This window comes from Clytia hemisphaerica, unplaced genomic scaffold (genome assembly GCF_902728285.1).
Source record: "Clytia hemisphaerica strain Z4C2 unplaced genomic scaffold, Clytia hemisphaerica genome assembly, whole genome shotgun sequence".
In the NCBI taxonomy this organism is placed as follows: Eukaryota; Metazoa; Cnidaria; class Hydrozoa; order Leptothecata; family Clytiidae; genus Clytia; species Clytia hemisphaerica.
The window spans coordinates 314,767-329,682 of NW_027104580.1; the positions used below are offsets into that span (position 1 = coordinate 314,767).

The 14,916-nt window shown below is 35.7% G+C and overlaps 3 protein-coding genes across 3 annotated transcripts; 2 read left to right on the plus strand and 1 right to left on the minus strand.

Annotated features, from left to right (window-relative positions):
• On the minus strand, window positions 1–920 carry LOC136823540 (uncharacterized). Its single transcript, XM_067079728.1, has 2 exons — window positions 840–920; window positions 1–616 (listed from the first exon to the last, which is right to left on the minus strand). The coding sequence occupies exons 1-2, from the start codon at window positions 871–873 to the stop codon at window positions 141–143; spliced, it is 510 nt and encodes a 169-aa protein (XP_066935829.1). The 5' UTR covers window positions 874–920; the 3' UTR covers window positions 1–140.
• A 7,051-nt stretch (window positions 921–7,971) lies between these two features.
• LOC136823548 (uncharacterized) lies at window positions 7,972–8,874 on the plus strand. The gene is made up of 2 exons (XM_067079735.1): window positions 7,972–8,056; window positions 8,261–8,874. The coding sequence occupies exons 1-2, from the start codon at window positions 8,023–8,025 to the stop codon at window positions 8,734–8,736; spliced, it is 510 nt and encodes a 169-aa protein (XP_066935836.1). The 5' UTR covers window positions 7,972–8,022; the 3' UTR covers window positions 8,737–8,874.
• Window positions 8,875–12,509: 3,635 nt separating this feature from the next.
• LOC136823544 (uncharacterized) lies at window positions 12,510–13,413 on the plus strand. The gene is made up of 2 exons (XM_067079732.1): window positions 12,510–12,595; window positions 12,800–13,413. Exons 1-2 carry the CDS (start codon window positions 12,562–12,564, stop codon window positions 13,273–13,275), a joined length of 510 nt encoding a protein of 169 aa, XP_066935833.1. The 5' UTR covers window positions 12,510–12,561; the 3' UTR covers window positions 13,276–13,413.
• Window positions 13,414–14,916: the final 1,503 nt, after the last annotated feature.

Consider the following 14,916-nt stretch of genomic DNA (forward strand, 5'->3'; position numbering starts at 1 on the left):
TTCAGTGTCAAGCATTAGCTTGATATAGTGTATTGTGTTGATAAATTCTTAAATAAAGAATTCCCCTATTTAAATAAGTAAATTAAATTACAACGGTTTGTTTTTCGTTTTTGGTTCGATTGTTTTCAGTTTTTCATCGTTTAGTGGGATGGCTCGGTGAGGTATTTGCCTTCGTACAAGCAAGCATTTTCTTTTTGGTTGAATTTCAAGTTTCCTGGGCAAGCAATACATCCGACAGTGACTCCCTTCCAGCAAGCAACGTATTGACGGTCATTAGCTGGGTCTTCAACGTTTCCACTGAAGTGTGGTCCGTAATGGGGGCATTTGTCTGGGCAAGAGAAAGTGGTGGCTGGGTGCCATTTTTGTGTGGTGACACAGTCGTCGTTTTTGCTGTACAAACATTGGTTGCAAGTTTGACTGAATTCCAAGGAGAGAGGGAAGCAAGCTTGACAGTAAGCTAATCCGTTTGAGCATTGGACAAAATAGTTACGTCTGTATTGTCCATAGAAGTAGTATTCGAAGTTTCCGTCAGCTTTTCCTTTGCAGAGGGAGTCTGGGCATGGGACAGCTGGTGGTGTGGTTCCAGTAATGGGTGGGTTGGTGATGGCTGCAGCAGCTAAAAGATCGAATAAGAAAATAAAAGTTAAAAAACATTGACTACCATCGGTTTGTATTTTGCAAATTCTAAAAATTCCTGAAAAAAGCCGTCTGGAAACTTTGCTTCCTTGTTAAAGGGTAGTTTTTCATAGATCTAGATTGGAAATAGGTCAGCTTTAAAAAATCTTTTTGAAAAAAACAGTGATATTAAGTTAATATTCTGGCACTGCAATAAAACTCACCAGCGATAAGAGCGAAAGCAATGATACACTTCATCTTGTTGTTTTGAGATTGTCAAGTTCTTCAGATTTCAGAAATTGATGATTGAACATGTCTCGCGCCCCACCTTTTATAGTCAGACCCCTGCTCATTAAAATGCCATTGTAGTTAGTGTTTGTAACACTGTCTATTGTTCTAAAAGGAAGTGACTTTAAAGAAGCTAATTAGCCATTATATATTGATGTCGACAAACTAATGATTTGTATACAGCAAACAATTACATCCTTGCAAGCGCTGACACGGTAAGATTAATTACAATCGAAAAGATATTTCTGTGTCTATGACGAAAAGTAATTAACTGTATTATGAAAAAGAAATTGTTCTATATAATTATTTTGTTTTTCAAAATTTTTCAAAAACATTTCTTTCTTTCCGCAATGGATGACCTGTTTCGAAACAAAAATTATAATGAAATGCTATGTACCCTCGTACACGTATTTTCTATAAGAACAAACTTTATAAGAACATTTTAAGGCTTTCGGTGGTCAAAATGTTAAGACCAAGCTAAGAACATTTTAAGGCTTTATGAGCTCTAAAACACTCATTTTCTTAGGAAATATACTCACAAAATGGTAAAATTAGGAATATTTCAAGCTTAAATCTCAAAAAATCCGAAGGCTTCTAAAATTCTGGATGTTCTTATTAAAAATACAAACTTGTATTTCTAAACACAAATACCATTGCGTAAAATGGAAAATGGAATAGTTTTTTCGTTTTTGGTGTGGCTCCTATTGAATGATTTTATGAGAATGGAGAATAAAAAGAACTACTGACACGTTGAGTATGTTAATTACACGTTTTGTATAAGAGCATCCAAAGTTTTTGAGTTATAAGCCTAAAAATGTTCTAATAATGTTCTTATTTTCATCATTTTGTCAGTATTAGTCAAATATAATCATTTTTCTAAATGTACAAGGAGGTTGGCCAAAATATAGATGGAGGCATATCAAACTCTTACAAACTTACAGGCAAATTTTCAGCAAAATCGGACTAGCAGTTATACTGAAAGTGAGCTAAATAAATGAAGGACCGGTTTGTAAAATACCAACCACACAAGTAACCGAACTGAGATTACGTGCATCGTCTTAGATGGTCAATATCTACCACTGGTAAAATTTCTAAAGCTTCAGCGGTTTCTGAGTTATGACAGAGGATCGACGTGTATTTTAAGCAAGTAAGTCTGCGACCGCAGTCGGAGGCGACCCGAACGCTTTTCTTTCGATAGCTATCCACCCGAAGGTAGGGGAGGGCGCCACTCTTTCTCCCTGGATTGCTCCACTTACCCTTGATCCGTGTCTTAATTGCTGAGCACCAAGCAGAGAGGGATCAAGTACCATTTTGTAAATCTTTGGTATGACCCAGCTGGGGGTTGAACCCACAACCTTGCGCACTGTAGCTGGTAGCGTGTATTTTAAGCAAGCCTTCAGAAACAGACCAATCACATTAAACGAGCCAGTCAGTCAATACATGATTTTAGTCAAAATTATATTCTTGTTTGTATCACATACTAACCAGAGAGAGGGAGCTGAAGTAAACATTTTCAAATCACATCCCATTATCAAAATATACCAAAATAATTCAAGGTTGCAGCACTTTTCAAGCTTGATATTTAAAGAGGTTTCATGATGCTTCAGATGAGATGGAGTTTTTACAAGATACCTAATTGGTCATTTGAAGTAATAAAAATGACGCGTTCTTTAGAAAAAGTAACAAAATTGTTTTATTACTTGTTAACGACCAACCAAATCAAATAAGAACTTGTAGAAACTCCATCTCGTCCCAGCCCAGCTGACACACAACGTTGTTTCAACGTTCAAATAACGTTATATGGACGTTGTGAATGTCACATGGACGTTGTTTTGACGTTGTGTGCCGTCTGGGAGATGCTTCCCCTACTTAGAAAAATAGGAAAATGCTTGATGAAAACGACTATTTTAAAGTTTTACGAACCTGAAATTGTGTTCGAATTCCCTCGGGTACCGCCATCTTTTATATCTCCCCATCAGCGGATGTAGTAAGCTACTGGCTTCGTCAAGCTGAAAAAGATCAAGATTAACAAATTGTTATGTCCAGAAAGCTTTATCAAAGAGCATGTGAAAACATGAGAAACATGGGAAAACATGAGAAAAAAACATGGGCTTTTCTTGCTCGAGAAAGGTTGAAGATACCTCTCTAGCCTATCCGACTTTAAACTCAATGGCCCTATCCTACCCTGAGTATCAGAGGTTAAGTTTTCAAAGAATATTGACCTGTGCTTTTCACGGTAGCCCTATCCCCTATCCCGATGGAGCTTTTTCACATATATTGCATCGAAAAAAAAGGACTCGACGTTTGGTAGTAAGTATGGAAATACACGGTTCTTTATTAGAACGTCTAAAAATTTTTAGCCTTAGGATGTTCTTAGCTGTTTGAGGGCCCCTTTGAGCTTCAAGCCTAAAAGTTTTAGACCCTATTACATCAATATACATATTTCCTGTGAGAGAACTCTGAAATTAAAGACACCCCTGTCTCACAGTCCCGGTGAATGTTTTTCCACAGTGGGGATAAAAATTACTGTCAAATTCCAAATGGAGCTTAAAACTTTTGTTCCTAAATCGAAAAATCCAGTGGGGATGGTTTTAGAGCGTAATATTTTACATTGAGTATCGAAAGGGTCAAAGTCAATTTCCCAGTGGGGCTGAAATTGTAGGGTGTTTCTCCCTCCGGGGACGAAATTTCAACCAAAATTTCCAGTTGGTTGGGAAACTGACCGGGTCTGATACTCAGGGTAGTGTTTTTTTATGATACAGAAAGAAGGCGCGCCTCTATGCTGATAAAGCAGAATAAACAAAAGAATGTCCTTTAAATGCCAAAACGACAATTTGGGATTCCTTGAATTTTTTTTACTAATAAAAGTTTTCATTAGGTATATAGTTTATCCCACCCCAGATGCATGTCCCTTTATTATATTGCCTACAGGTTATCTAGGTTTTAAAACTATTTTGTAGAATAATTAGGGAATAAATACACATACTTAACGTTAACGTTTTTTATTGTAAAATGGTGTTTTCCATTTCATCAATATTCCTAATTTTTTGGGGGGGAAATTATCCTGAAATATTCTTACAGTATTCTTAGGCTAGAATCTAAACCCAAAAGCATGCAATACAAACCTCAAGCTAAAATTTTGCATTTTTGTGAAACATATTTCAGCAGGACCCTGACGACGCACCGGACTGTCAGGTGTATTTGTCCGGTGGCAAAAAGTATCCTTTCGCTACACCGGACGCAATAAGTCCGGTGTCAGTCCGGTGTTGCATACAGAGAATTTTGGACGCCGGACATTTATGAAACAAAAAATTAAGAAACACCGGACGCACTGGACTTGTCATGTCCGGTGTTTTGATTGTCCGGTGGGAAAAAATATCCTTCTCCGACACCGGACATCCGACTCCCTTAAGTCCGGTGTAGAAATTCTCATTTTACACCGGACTTTCGCGTGTCCGGTGTTCGTTAAGTCCGGTGCGTCGGCAGGGTCCTATTTCAGCCTAGCTGGGAAATAATTGATAATTTACAGTTAAAAATTGGCATTCTTAGATTCAGTTGCCAAAGTACATGTATTTCCTATTCTTAGTATATTCTTAATTTTTTGGTCAATTTCATCCGAAATATTCTTATAAAGTATATTCTTATAAAAGAAGAAGCGTGTATATTAGAAGTTTTCTTTTTAAAATAAATATTTAGAAAAAATTGGAAAACATCATCTTCATTATGGATTCTAAATCTTTCTAGACTTTAGGCGTTAGGTGTGGTAAGATCAACCAGAAATCCAGCAGTAAAGAAAACCGCTTCTTTTCTTCTCTTAATCCATGAAGATCATCTGAAGTAATTATCAGATTTAAAAAAAGTGTAATGGGGCTCCCCCAGGGGCTGGCGTGACACGTGAATGATCCTTTTTTCGGACGTGAATACGTGAATTGGACTTTTTTAGCGCGTGAATACGTGAATTGAGATATCAGCGTGAACGTGAAAATAAGATTTTTCCTCCGTGAATTCGTGAATCGAGATTTTTAACGTGAACGTGAAAAGCAAATCATTGTCTAAAACACAAGGAAACTCTAAAAATGTAAGACCTAAATCTGTAAAGTTTTCTTGCTCGCTTCGCTCGCATAGTTTTTCATTAACTTATTGTCATATTAACTTGGTAACATTGTCATGGTAAAGTCATTCAAAATAATCAAAACTTTATAATATTAAAATCAATGTATAGCAATGTGCCATCTCGGTTATTACCATAATGGCTTTATGGCAACTCCTGAACTTTGGCACATGATGTACGGATGTACGGTAATATTAAAATCATCAAAGATATCTAAACAAATATTTTCGTTATTTTTCTGAGGGCGTATTTTTCATCTTTAATGGCAATTTTTGTGATGCAAATACTGCATCCAACGAAAGCGTTTTTAGCCAAAACAAAAAAGTCCATGCTCCCCACACTTTTTCGTAGACCATGTCATACGTTTTAAAGGGTTACTATCTTAAGCTGGTTTGAGACCAAATCAAACCACAAAAACTATTATTCTCCCCAATTAGATATCGTTTTAAGGTGTTTTGAGTGTCTAAAAAGTGAAAAATTTTCTTTGTCGACCAACCATTTTTCTAAAATTTTGGCCCCCTCACTCAAAATGGCTCGCCGGGGGCCATGATTCTCATAGATAATGATGTACGTGATGCGTTTTCAAGCAATCTAGGCATTCTAAATTTTAAAAGTTTTCTCTTGGGCGAAACTCTTGGAACACCGCACCAGGGACGGCAGGTACGTTGCTTGCTGTACCAGATATTTGCCAAGAAATGGTCAGTGCTAAATAAAATCAAAGATTTTCAAAAGAATTGTGCGACAAAGCAAGGCATAGTTGGCTAACAATAACGTAAAGGCCCGTTTGTCAGTCATAAAAGAGCGAAAATTGTCGAAAAATTTCGTGCTCGCTTCGCTCGCGTTATTGTTTTCAATACATTTCCTTCCATGAGATAGGGTTCGATTTGGAATTGCATTGGCATTTGAGTCCTCTGACTGTACTAACGCTCCACCTTTTTGAAGCTTGTCTTGAAATCTACGGCTTCTCAAACCATGATTGGCCCATCCTCGATTTAAAATTAAAAAAGATTTCCTACGGTTCTGCGAGGTAGAAAATCCCACACCAAAAGCCCACCATACGCCAGAGGGGTAGTTCTTTGTAACTTTGGAGCGGCAGACCTAAAACATTGCTTTACTGAAGCTCGAATAGCTATAAAAGATGCCTTAAAAGGTCGACGCTATCGAGAATAAGGTTACAAAACTGTAGAAAACTTCATATTGGCGAAAATGTTTGGTCAAATTACTTAAAAAACCACAAAAAGGTCATATTTAGCCCAATAAGGTCACAATCGTTTTAACCAAAGATATAAAAGCAAAAATAATTGGCGTGAACGTGAAAAGCGTTTTTTTTGCGCGTGAATACGTGAATCGGCAAAATTTTGTGCGTGAATACGTGAATTGAGGGTCGACTGGGGGGACCTCTGTAATGCACTCGAGATGGAATTCAAAGATTTAAATCGTTCTTTGAAAAATTGTAAAACGTCTTTGAGCGGAGTTTTTTATGAATTGGTACCCAAGAAGAAGCCATTGCAATGTTAAAATTTAACTAACGGCCTTACATCATCAAAAGTATTCGAGGAAAAAAAGATCTAGCGCTATCAATGCATTTGAGTAGTGCTATCATTAGGGTACCACTTTCAAAAAAAACTCCGATCAAAGGTTTTGCTTGGCCAGGATTGAGAAACTTGGTCCAGGGTGTATAAAGGTCAGTGACCCCACAGCGCGATTTGTTATCACTAAGTTGATATTTATTACGTGTTTTGCTTTCACCAGAGAATTTAGTTTTAGCACCAATGTACACAGAATGTACACAGAATGTATCGAGAAAAAGTCGTATCCGTCTTGTACTTTATGAACTTTCTACTATGGCTTTCAGATATCTCGTTTAGAAATAGAAATAGTTTTTGATTTTTTGATTTTTAACTTGATATTTGGGGATTTTTCTGTACAATTATTTGTACAATATAGGGGTTGGGTTAAAAAAAAAACAATCCTTCCATACATCTTCAGTAAAATTTAGTAACAGAAGCTGCTTTTGGTTCATTTTTGAAATTTATTTTCTAAACGTTTCGGCCTCAAGAGTACCATCATCAGTAAAAAAAAAACTTACTTTCATTACAACAAACATTTTTTACTGATGATGGTACTCTGTTGAGGCCGAAACGTTTAGAAAATAAATTTCAAAAATGAACCAAAAGGGATTGGATTGTATACCAAGGATGAATCTTTTATTTGGATTATTCAGAAATAGTCCATGCCCCCTCCCCTTGAGGATATCGAAAATTCAGGGATGTCCAATGCTATCTGGATATCCAGGGAGTAGGATCATATAAGAGGAATAATATATCCAGAGGGTACAGGAAAAAATGCCTGGATATCGTCAACCCTTCTATCAACTTGAAGATCAAGGGGTGATTTCTTTTCAGGTCAGATATTCGGCTGTGGAATTCGGAAAATGGATATCCTCGATAGGGAGGGATGCGGAACATTTCTAAACAAGTCCATTCCAACGTCGATAAAATCTAGCAAAGATTCGATTCAATGAATGGAATGAACGTTCGTGTATTCTCAACAAACATGGCCAGCTAGAAACCGAAAAAAAGAAGGCACATTCATTTGAGGTATATTGTAAAGAGAGAATAGAAAGAAAATCACCATGAAAATTGATAGAAAATTTTTCAATCAATTTTCCGCTTGGAACCCTTATTCTTTCAGGATTAAAAAAAATTACGCAAGCAATATCAATTGTCGTTAAAAGGTTGGGAGGAATCAGACAGTTTGCTGTATATGTACAAATCATTACAGTATAGCATAATATGGTATTTAGTTTATCGTGGCTCGCAATCAATATATAATGGCTAATTAGCCTCTTCAAAGCTACTTCCTATTAGAAGAATGGACAGTGTTACAAACACTAATTACAATGGCATTTTAATGAGCAGGGGTTTGACTATAAAAGGTGGGGCATGAAACATCTTCAATCATCAATTTCTGAAATCTGAAGAACTTGACAATCTCAAAACAACAAGATGAAGTGTATCATTGCTTTCGCTCTTATCGCTGGTAAGTTTTATTGCAATGCTTCAATGTTTACAACGATTGTCATTTTGAAATCATTTTCAATTTCTTCAACTTCACCTCACGAAAATCAGTCCAACAATCAAACAAAGTTGCTTGCCGAGATTTTTTAAGACCTTTATAGAACTTTCAAATAAAAACAGAAGATGATCTATATTTTTAAACATTCATTTTATTTCAATCTTTTAGCTGCTGCAGCCATCACCAACCCACCCATTACTGGAACTACACCACCAGCTGTCCCATGCCCAGACTCCCTCTGCAAAGGAAAAGCTGACGGAAACTTCGAATACTACTTCTATGGCCAATACAGACGTAACTACTTTGTCCAATGCTCAAACGGATTAGCTTACTGTCAAGCTTGCTTCCCTCTCTCTTTGGAATTCAGTCAAACTTGCAACCAATGTTTGTACAACAAAAACGATGACTGTGTCACCACACAAAAATGGCACCCAGCCACCACTTTCTCTTGCCCAGACAAATGCCCCCATTACGGACCACACTTCAGTGGAAACGTTGAAGACCCAAGCAATGACCGTCAATACGTTGCTTGCTGGAAGGGAGTCACTGTCGGATGTATTGCTTGCCCAGGAAACTTGAAATTCAACCAAAAAGAAAATGCTTGCTTGTACGAAGGCAAATACCTCACCGAGCCATCTCATTAAACGATGAAAAACTGAAAACAATCGAACCAAAAACGAAAAACAAACTTTGTAATTTAATTTACTTATTTCATAGGGGAATCCTTTATTTAAGAATTTATTAATACAATACACTATATCAAGCTTACGCTTGACACTGAATCCATATTTGTCCATACTTTTCCACCACAAACTCCAAATCTGGCTTCTGTTGTATCTCAGAGTTTTCTATTCCTTTAAATGAATTTATACATATATAAGAAATTGGCCTCTATGACGGGAAAGTTTAAAAGCTCGCCAAATTACAGTACTCATCAAAATCAAGACAATTCGTTCATCACATAAATATAGCGAAAAATCACACATTTACTCAATCTCCAGAAAACCTGGATCACGCAAAATAAATTGCAATCACACCACCTTTAGAGTAATTACAAGAGAGGCCTCATAAAACTATTTGCCAGAAAATCTCATTGGTGAACTAGAAACTCAAAATTGTTGACTTTTCGTCTTTTGGATTTGTCTCTACTACTCAGCTTTATAAACACTGGACAAAGTTTCTCAATATCGGTCAACCAAAATATTTGATCACAGTTATTTTGATAGTGGTACACTAATGGTAACACTACTCGGTAGCGGTGTACATGTATCGAAAGCGCTAGCTCTACTTTTCCCGAAATACTTTTGATGATGTACCGTCTCGTTAAACATTAATATTAAACATTGCAATGTCTTGAGGGAACTACTCATTGAGTTTGAGGCATCAAAGGGACTAGAGGTGAATCTTCAACCTTTCTCAGGCAATAAAAAGTGAAGCCTTAAGGTTTGCAACGTAATTAGAATGACGGGTTAAATCTAGCACTTTCTTTGTTTTGAAGCAGCATATTTTTCGATGATGCTTCATTTCCCATCCAGGAGATGGGATTCACAAAGCGCTTTTTCAAAGGAAGTAATAACAGAAGGCTTGTATGTACTTAAAGTCTATTCACGATAAGTGTGCACTCTTTAATTTTCTTTTACCTATAACTTTTAAAGGAATTCTTCAATCTTTTCTTCTTCGTTTTCATCTTCATTTTTAGAATTTTTTAAAAGATTTTTTGATTCCAAATTGTTCCACTCACTGCTATCTTTCCAATGATACCAAATTTCTAAAGATTGAAGAATTCCTTCAAAAGTTATAGGTAAAAGAAAAAAGAGTGCACACTTATCGTGAATAGACTTTAATAACCAATTATTTTGCCATGCTTGCGTTTATCTTTTTCAGTGTTGCTACCAGGTAAGGCAGCGGAGGTTGTTGCTTTGACCCCCCAATAATTTTTGTGAAAAGTGCTTTTTTCTTTTTTTATCAGATTGGTTTTTCATGTATTTTCCTCAAAAAAATTCGTTTTGAGTACATTTTTCCGGACATCTTAAACTTAATAACACCCCTGTCTCACAGCCCCGATGGAACTTTTTCTCCCAGTTTGGATAAAAAATTTCTATTGAAATCCAAATAGGGATATAAATTATGTTGTTCCAAACTCGAAAATTCCAGGGGGTATGGCTTTGGAGAGCAATTTTTAACAATGAATTTCAAATTGGGGATCTCACTGGGACGAAATCTTGATCAAATTTTGGATTGAAGTAGGGGCCAAACCAGAAATGTGACAAAGGAGTGTTTAATGAGAAGGTGAGGAGGGTGATCAATTGGTCTTACTCCAGTATTATTATATTCAGCAGAACTTGTTTGAATCGATTCGGAGCTTGTAGCTCACAACCTTTATTATATTGAGCAGAACGTGTTTGAATCGATTCGGAGCTTGTAGCTCACAACTTTTATTATCATATTGAGGAGAACGTGTTTGGATCGATTCTGAGCTTGAAGCTCACAAAGTTATCAATATTGAGCGGAATGCATTTGAATCAATTTGGAGTTTGTAGCACGAACTGCTTAATGTAGAATACAAGTGAAATGAAAGTGCACAGTAAGAAATTTAATAATTATCTTTACCCTACGATTCTGCTTTCAAAATAAAAACTGCAGTTATTTAGGAAATCCTTGATGGGACTGGTCTCATTAAATTGTGTTAAAATGTTTCATTAGCCCTTATGAAAACATTATCTTTACAAATGATATTGCTTTACAAAAAAACTAGGATTCCGCAACTCTTTGAATATTCTAAATCTGTCTAGACTTGTTATCTTGGTGTTAGGTGCGGTAAGATCCACCAGAAATCCAGCAATAAAGAATGCCGCTTCCTTCTACTCTTAATCCATGAAGATCATCTGAAGTAATTATCAGATTTTAAACAAAGTGTAATGAAGTCGAGATGAATTTCAGAAATGATCAATACGAGAGATACAATATGATTGTTGAAGGATATAAAATCGGAACCATCCTTTTCTCAGTCAGAGACGGTTTGAAATAGACATCCCAGTTGGGAATAGACTGTTACATTTTATTCTTTATTGCAAAAGTACATCAAAAACTTGTCTTTTGGAAATTTTCTGAACTTTGAAGCAGAGCCTCAACTTGCACTGTAATTTATTTTACCCTGTTTGATTATTCATATAGGCTCTGACTCCATATACATACCTTTTGAAATACTTTCTTAATGTTATGGCGATGAAAAATACTTGGAATTTAAATTATTATATAAAGCCAGATCAAAGAACGAGGATATCATTCTTTTCTCAGGCACTAGATTTATAAATTTCGTTTCTTGTGGTTGAAACCCAACAAAAGAAGGGGGCGTACGGGGTTTGCGATTTCAGAAATACCGAATAAATTTGCCAAAATTTCCGAAATTCCTTTAAAAAAATACTTGCAATTCTGATACCAATTTTTTGGGGCATTTTTCCTCGTTCTGACTGATTTTTCATCAAATTTGATTTTTCATGTATGAATTCCGAAAATAGGGGATAAAAACTTAATAATACCGAAATTTCGAAGCAAAAATTCATGGATTTCCAATACCAAAACAATTTCAAATATCCGCAATACGGAAGGAATTTTGTCTGATTTCCGAAATTCCGAAGAAAAAAGGGTCGATTTCCGCTATTCCGAAAAACCGTACGCCCTTCACAAAAGAACTATACCAAGTTTATGTCATAAAGGTGTGCAGTGTTTTTATTTTAATTTTACAAGAGGTTCATTTCTTTTACTTTCTTGGACGAATTTTAAAAAACAAATCAGAGGAAAAATATTCGCGTAAATATCTTTCCAACAACGATACAAAACTTTTTATCTTACGTACAACTAATTATTGGTCAAAAATAAAAGCACTGCGCACCTTCTTGAAACTGGCTTTAGTCAAAGAACCTTTTTCGCTTCTTCATTGATTTACGACTTTATTATCACTTTAAGCAGAGAGACGTGTTATTATGAAACATAGAAGAAGTAATTTCCCTTCTTTATAATCACATAAAAAGTTAAGAGGAAAATTCTATAAAAAGACAAAAGCTTTTCATTATGACAATCATAAAAAAGGAAATCTAAATACATCACAAAACATTAAAAAAAACAAAATGTTGATATCTTCAAATGGAATGAATCCAGCTTTAAAAACATTCTTTCAGAATTATAGGTAAATCACGAAAGCAATATCAATTAAAAATTGTAACTACGGAAGTTGCTGATGACCAGCAGGTTGCAACAAATCTGATTGTTTGTTGTATGCAAAAAATAACAAGCTAATTAGATATCAAGTCACTTCCTTAAAAATTCTTTAGAACAATAGACAGTGTTACAAACACTAATTACAATGGCATTTTAATAAGAAAGGGTTTGACTATAAAAGGTGGGACATGAGACATCTTCAATCATCAATTTCTGAAATCTGAAGAACTTGACAATCTCAAAACAACAAGATGAAGTGTATCATTGCTTTCGCTCTTATTGCTGGTAAGTTTTATTGCAATGCTATAATGTTTACAACGATTGTCATTTTGAAATTATTTTCAATTTCTTCAACTTGACTTCACGAAAAGCAGTCCAACAATCAAACAAAGTTGCTTGCCGAGATTTCTTGAGAACTTTCTAGAACTTTCAAATAAAATCAGAAGATGATCAATATTTCTAAACATTCATTTTCATTCAATCTTTTAGCTGCTGCAGCCATCACCAACCCACCCATCACTGGAACCACACCACCAGCTGTCCCATGCCCAGACTCCCTCTGCAAAGGAAAAGCTGACGGAAACTTCGAATACTACTTCTATGGCCAATACAGACGTAACTACTTTGTCCAATGCTCCAACGGATTAGCTTACTGTCAAGCTTGCTTTCCTCTTTCCTTGGAATTCAGTCAAACTTGCAACCAATGTTTGTACAGCAAAAACGACGACTGTGTCACCACACAAAAATGGCACCCAGCCACCACTTTCTCTTGCCCAGACAAATGCCCACATTACGGACCACACTTCAGTGGAAACGTTGAAGACCCAAGCAATGACCGTCAATACGTTGCTTGCTGGAAGGGAGTCACTGTCGGATGTATTGCTTGCCCAGGAAACTTGAAATTCAACCAAAAAGAAAATGCTTGCTTGTACGAAGGCAAATACCTCACCGAGCCATCTCATTAAACGATGAAAAACTGAAAACAATCAAACCAAAAACGAAAAACAAACTTTGTAATTTAATTTACTTATTTCATAGGGGAATCCTTTATTTAAGAATTTATCAATACAGTACACTATATCAAGCTTACGCTTGACACTGAATCCAAATTTGTCCATACTTTTCCACCACAAACCCTAAATCTGTTTTCATTGTATCTCTCAGAGTTTTCTACTACTTTATATGAATTTAACTTATATAAGAAATTGGCCTCTTTGACGGACAAGTTCAAAAACTCGCCAAATAACAGGACTCATTAAAATTCAAAAAAATTTGTTCATCGCACAAATATAGCGAAAAATCACACATTTACTAAATAACCACAAAAATCTGCATCACACTAAAACAATTTTAAAACAGAGTTATTTTGATAGTGGTACCCTAATGGTAACACTACACGATAGTGGTGTAAATGTATCGAAAGCGCTAGATCTACTTTTCCTCCAATACTTTTGATGATGTAGCGTCTCGTTACGAGATCAATAATTTGTACTTATTTTCCAAAAGCCGATTAAAATAAAATATTTTTACATGTTCCACAAAATACTTCATTTACAAAATTGATGTAACTCTGAAAAATATCATATTCAACAAACTTCGAAACCTCAAAAAATCCAAAACTTTACATAATTTCGAACACTTTGAGGGGTCCATCAATTTCATCCACTGATATTTTACAAATTACATAGCTGTTTTAGGATAACGATCGCAAATGTCCCGAAATATCACACCAACTTTATCCTACCGGGAGTAATCCTGGTTGGATACTGGATGATGTGATATTTTATAAAAGATACATAATTTCAAACATTTTGAGGGGCTATCAATTTCTTCCACTGATATTTTACAAATTACATAGCTGTTTTAGGATAACAATCGCAAATGTCCCGAAATATCACACCAACTTTATCCTACCGGGAGTAATCCTGGTTGGATACTGGATGATGTGATATTTTATAAAAGATACATAATTTCAAACATTTTGAGGGGCTATCAATTTCTTCCACTGATATTTTACAAATTACATAGCTGTTTTAGGATAACGACCGCAAATGTCCAGAAATATCACACCAACTTTATCCTACCCGGAGTAATCCTGGTTGGATACTGGATGATGTGATATTTTACAATAGGCGCAAGAAAATTTTCTTACAGGGATCGAGCATAAGAAAAACTGCATAAAAATATAAGGATAAAATTATGATTCATATTCCTTTCAAGTTTCAATTATTTTCCGTATTTGCACCTAAATTTTACAAAACCTTTTTAATTTTATCCCTCCTCTGAATGTCACTTCCTAGGGAGGGTACCCATTTTTCCATATTCACACATCCACAAGCAGCATTAGGATAACGATCGCAAATTTCCCGAAATATCACACCATTCTCTATCCCTTTGGGAGCAATCCTGAAGTGATGGTCCATGATGGGATATTTTATAAAACATTTAAAAATGTTAATTTTTAACATTGCAATGTCTTGTGGGTACCACTCATTGAGTTTGAAGCCCCAAAGGAACTGGAGATGAATCTTCAACCTTTCCCAAGCATGAAACATTGAAGCCTTAAGATTTGCGCTGCATTTAGAATGACAGATTGAATCTAGCTT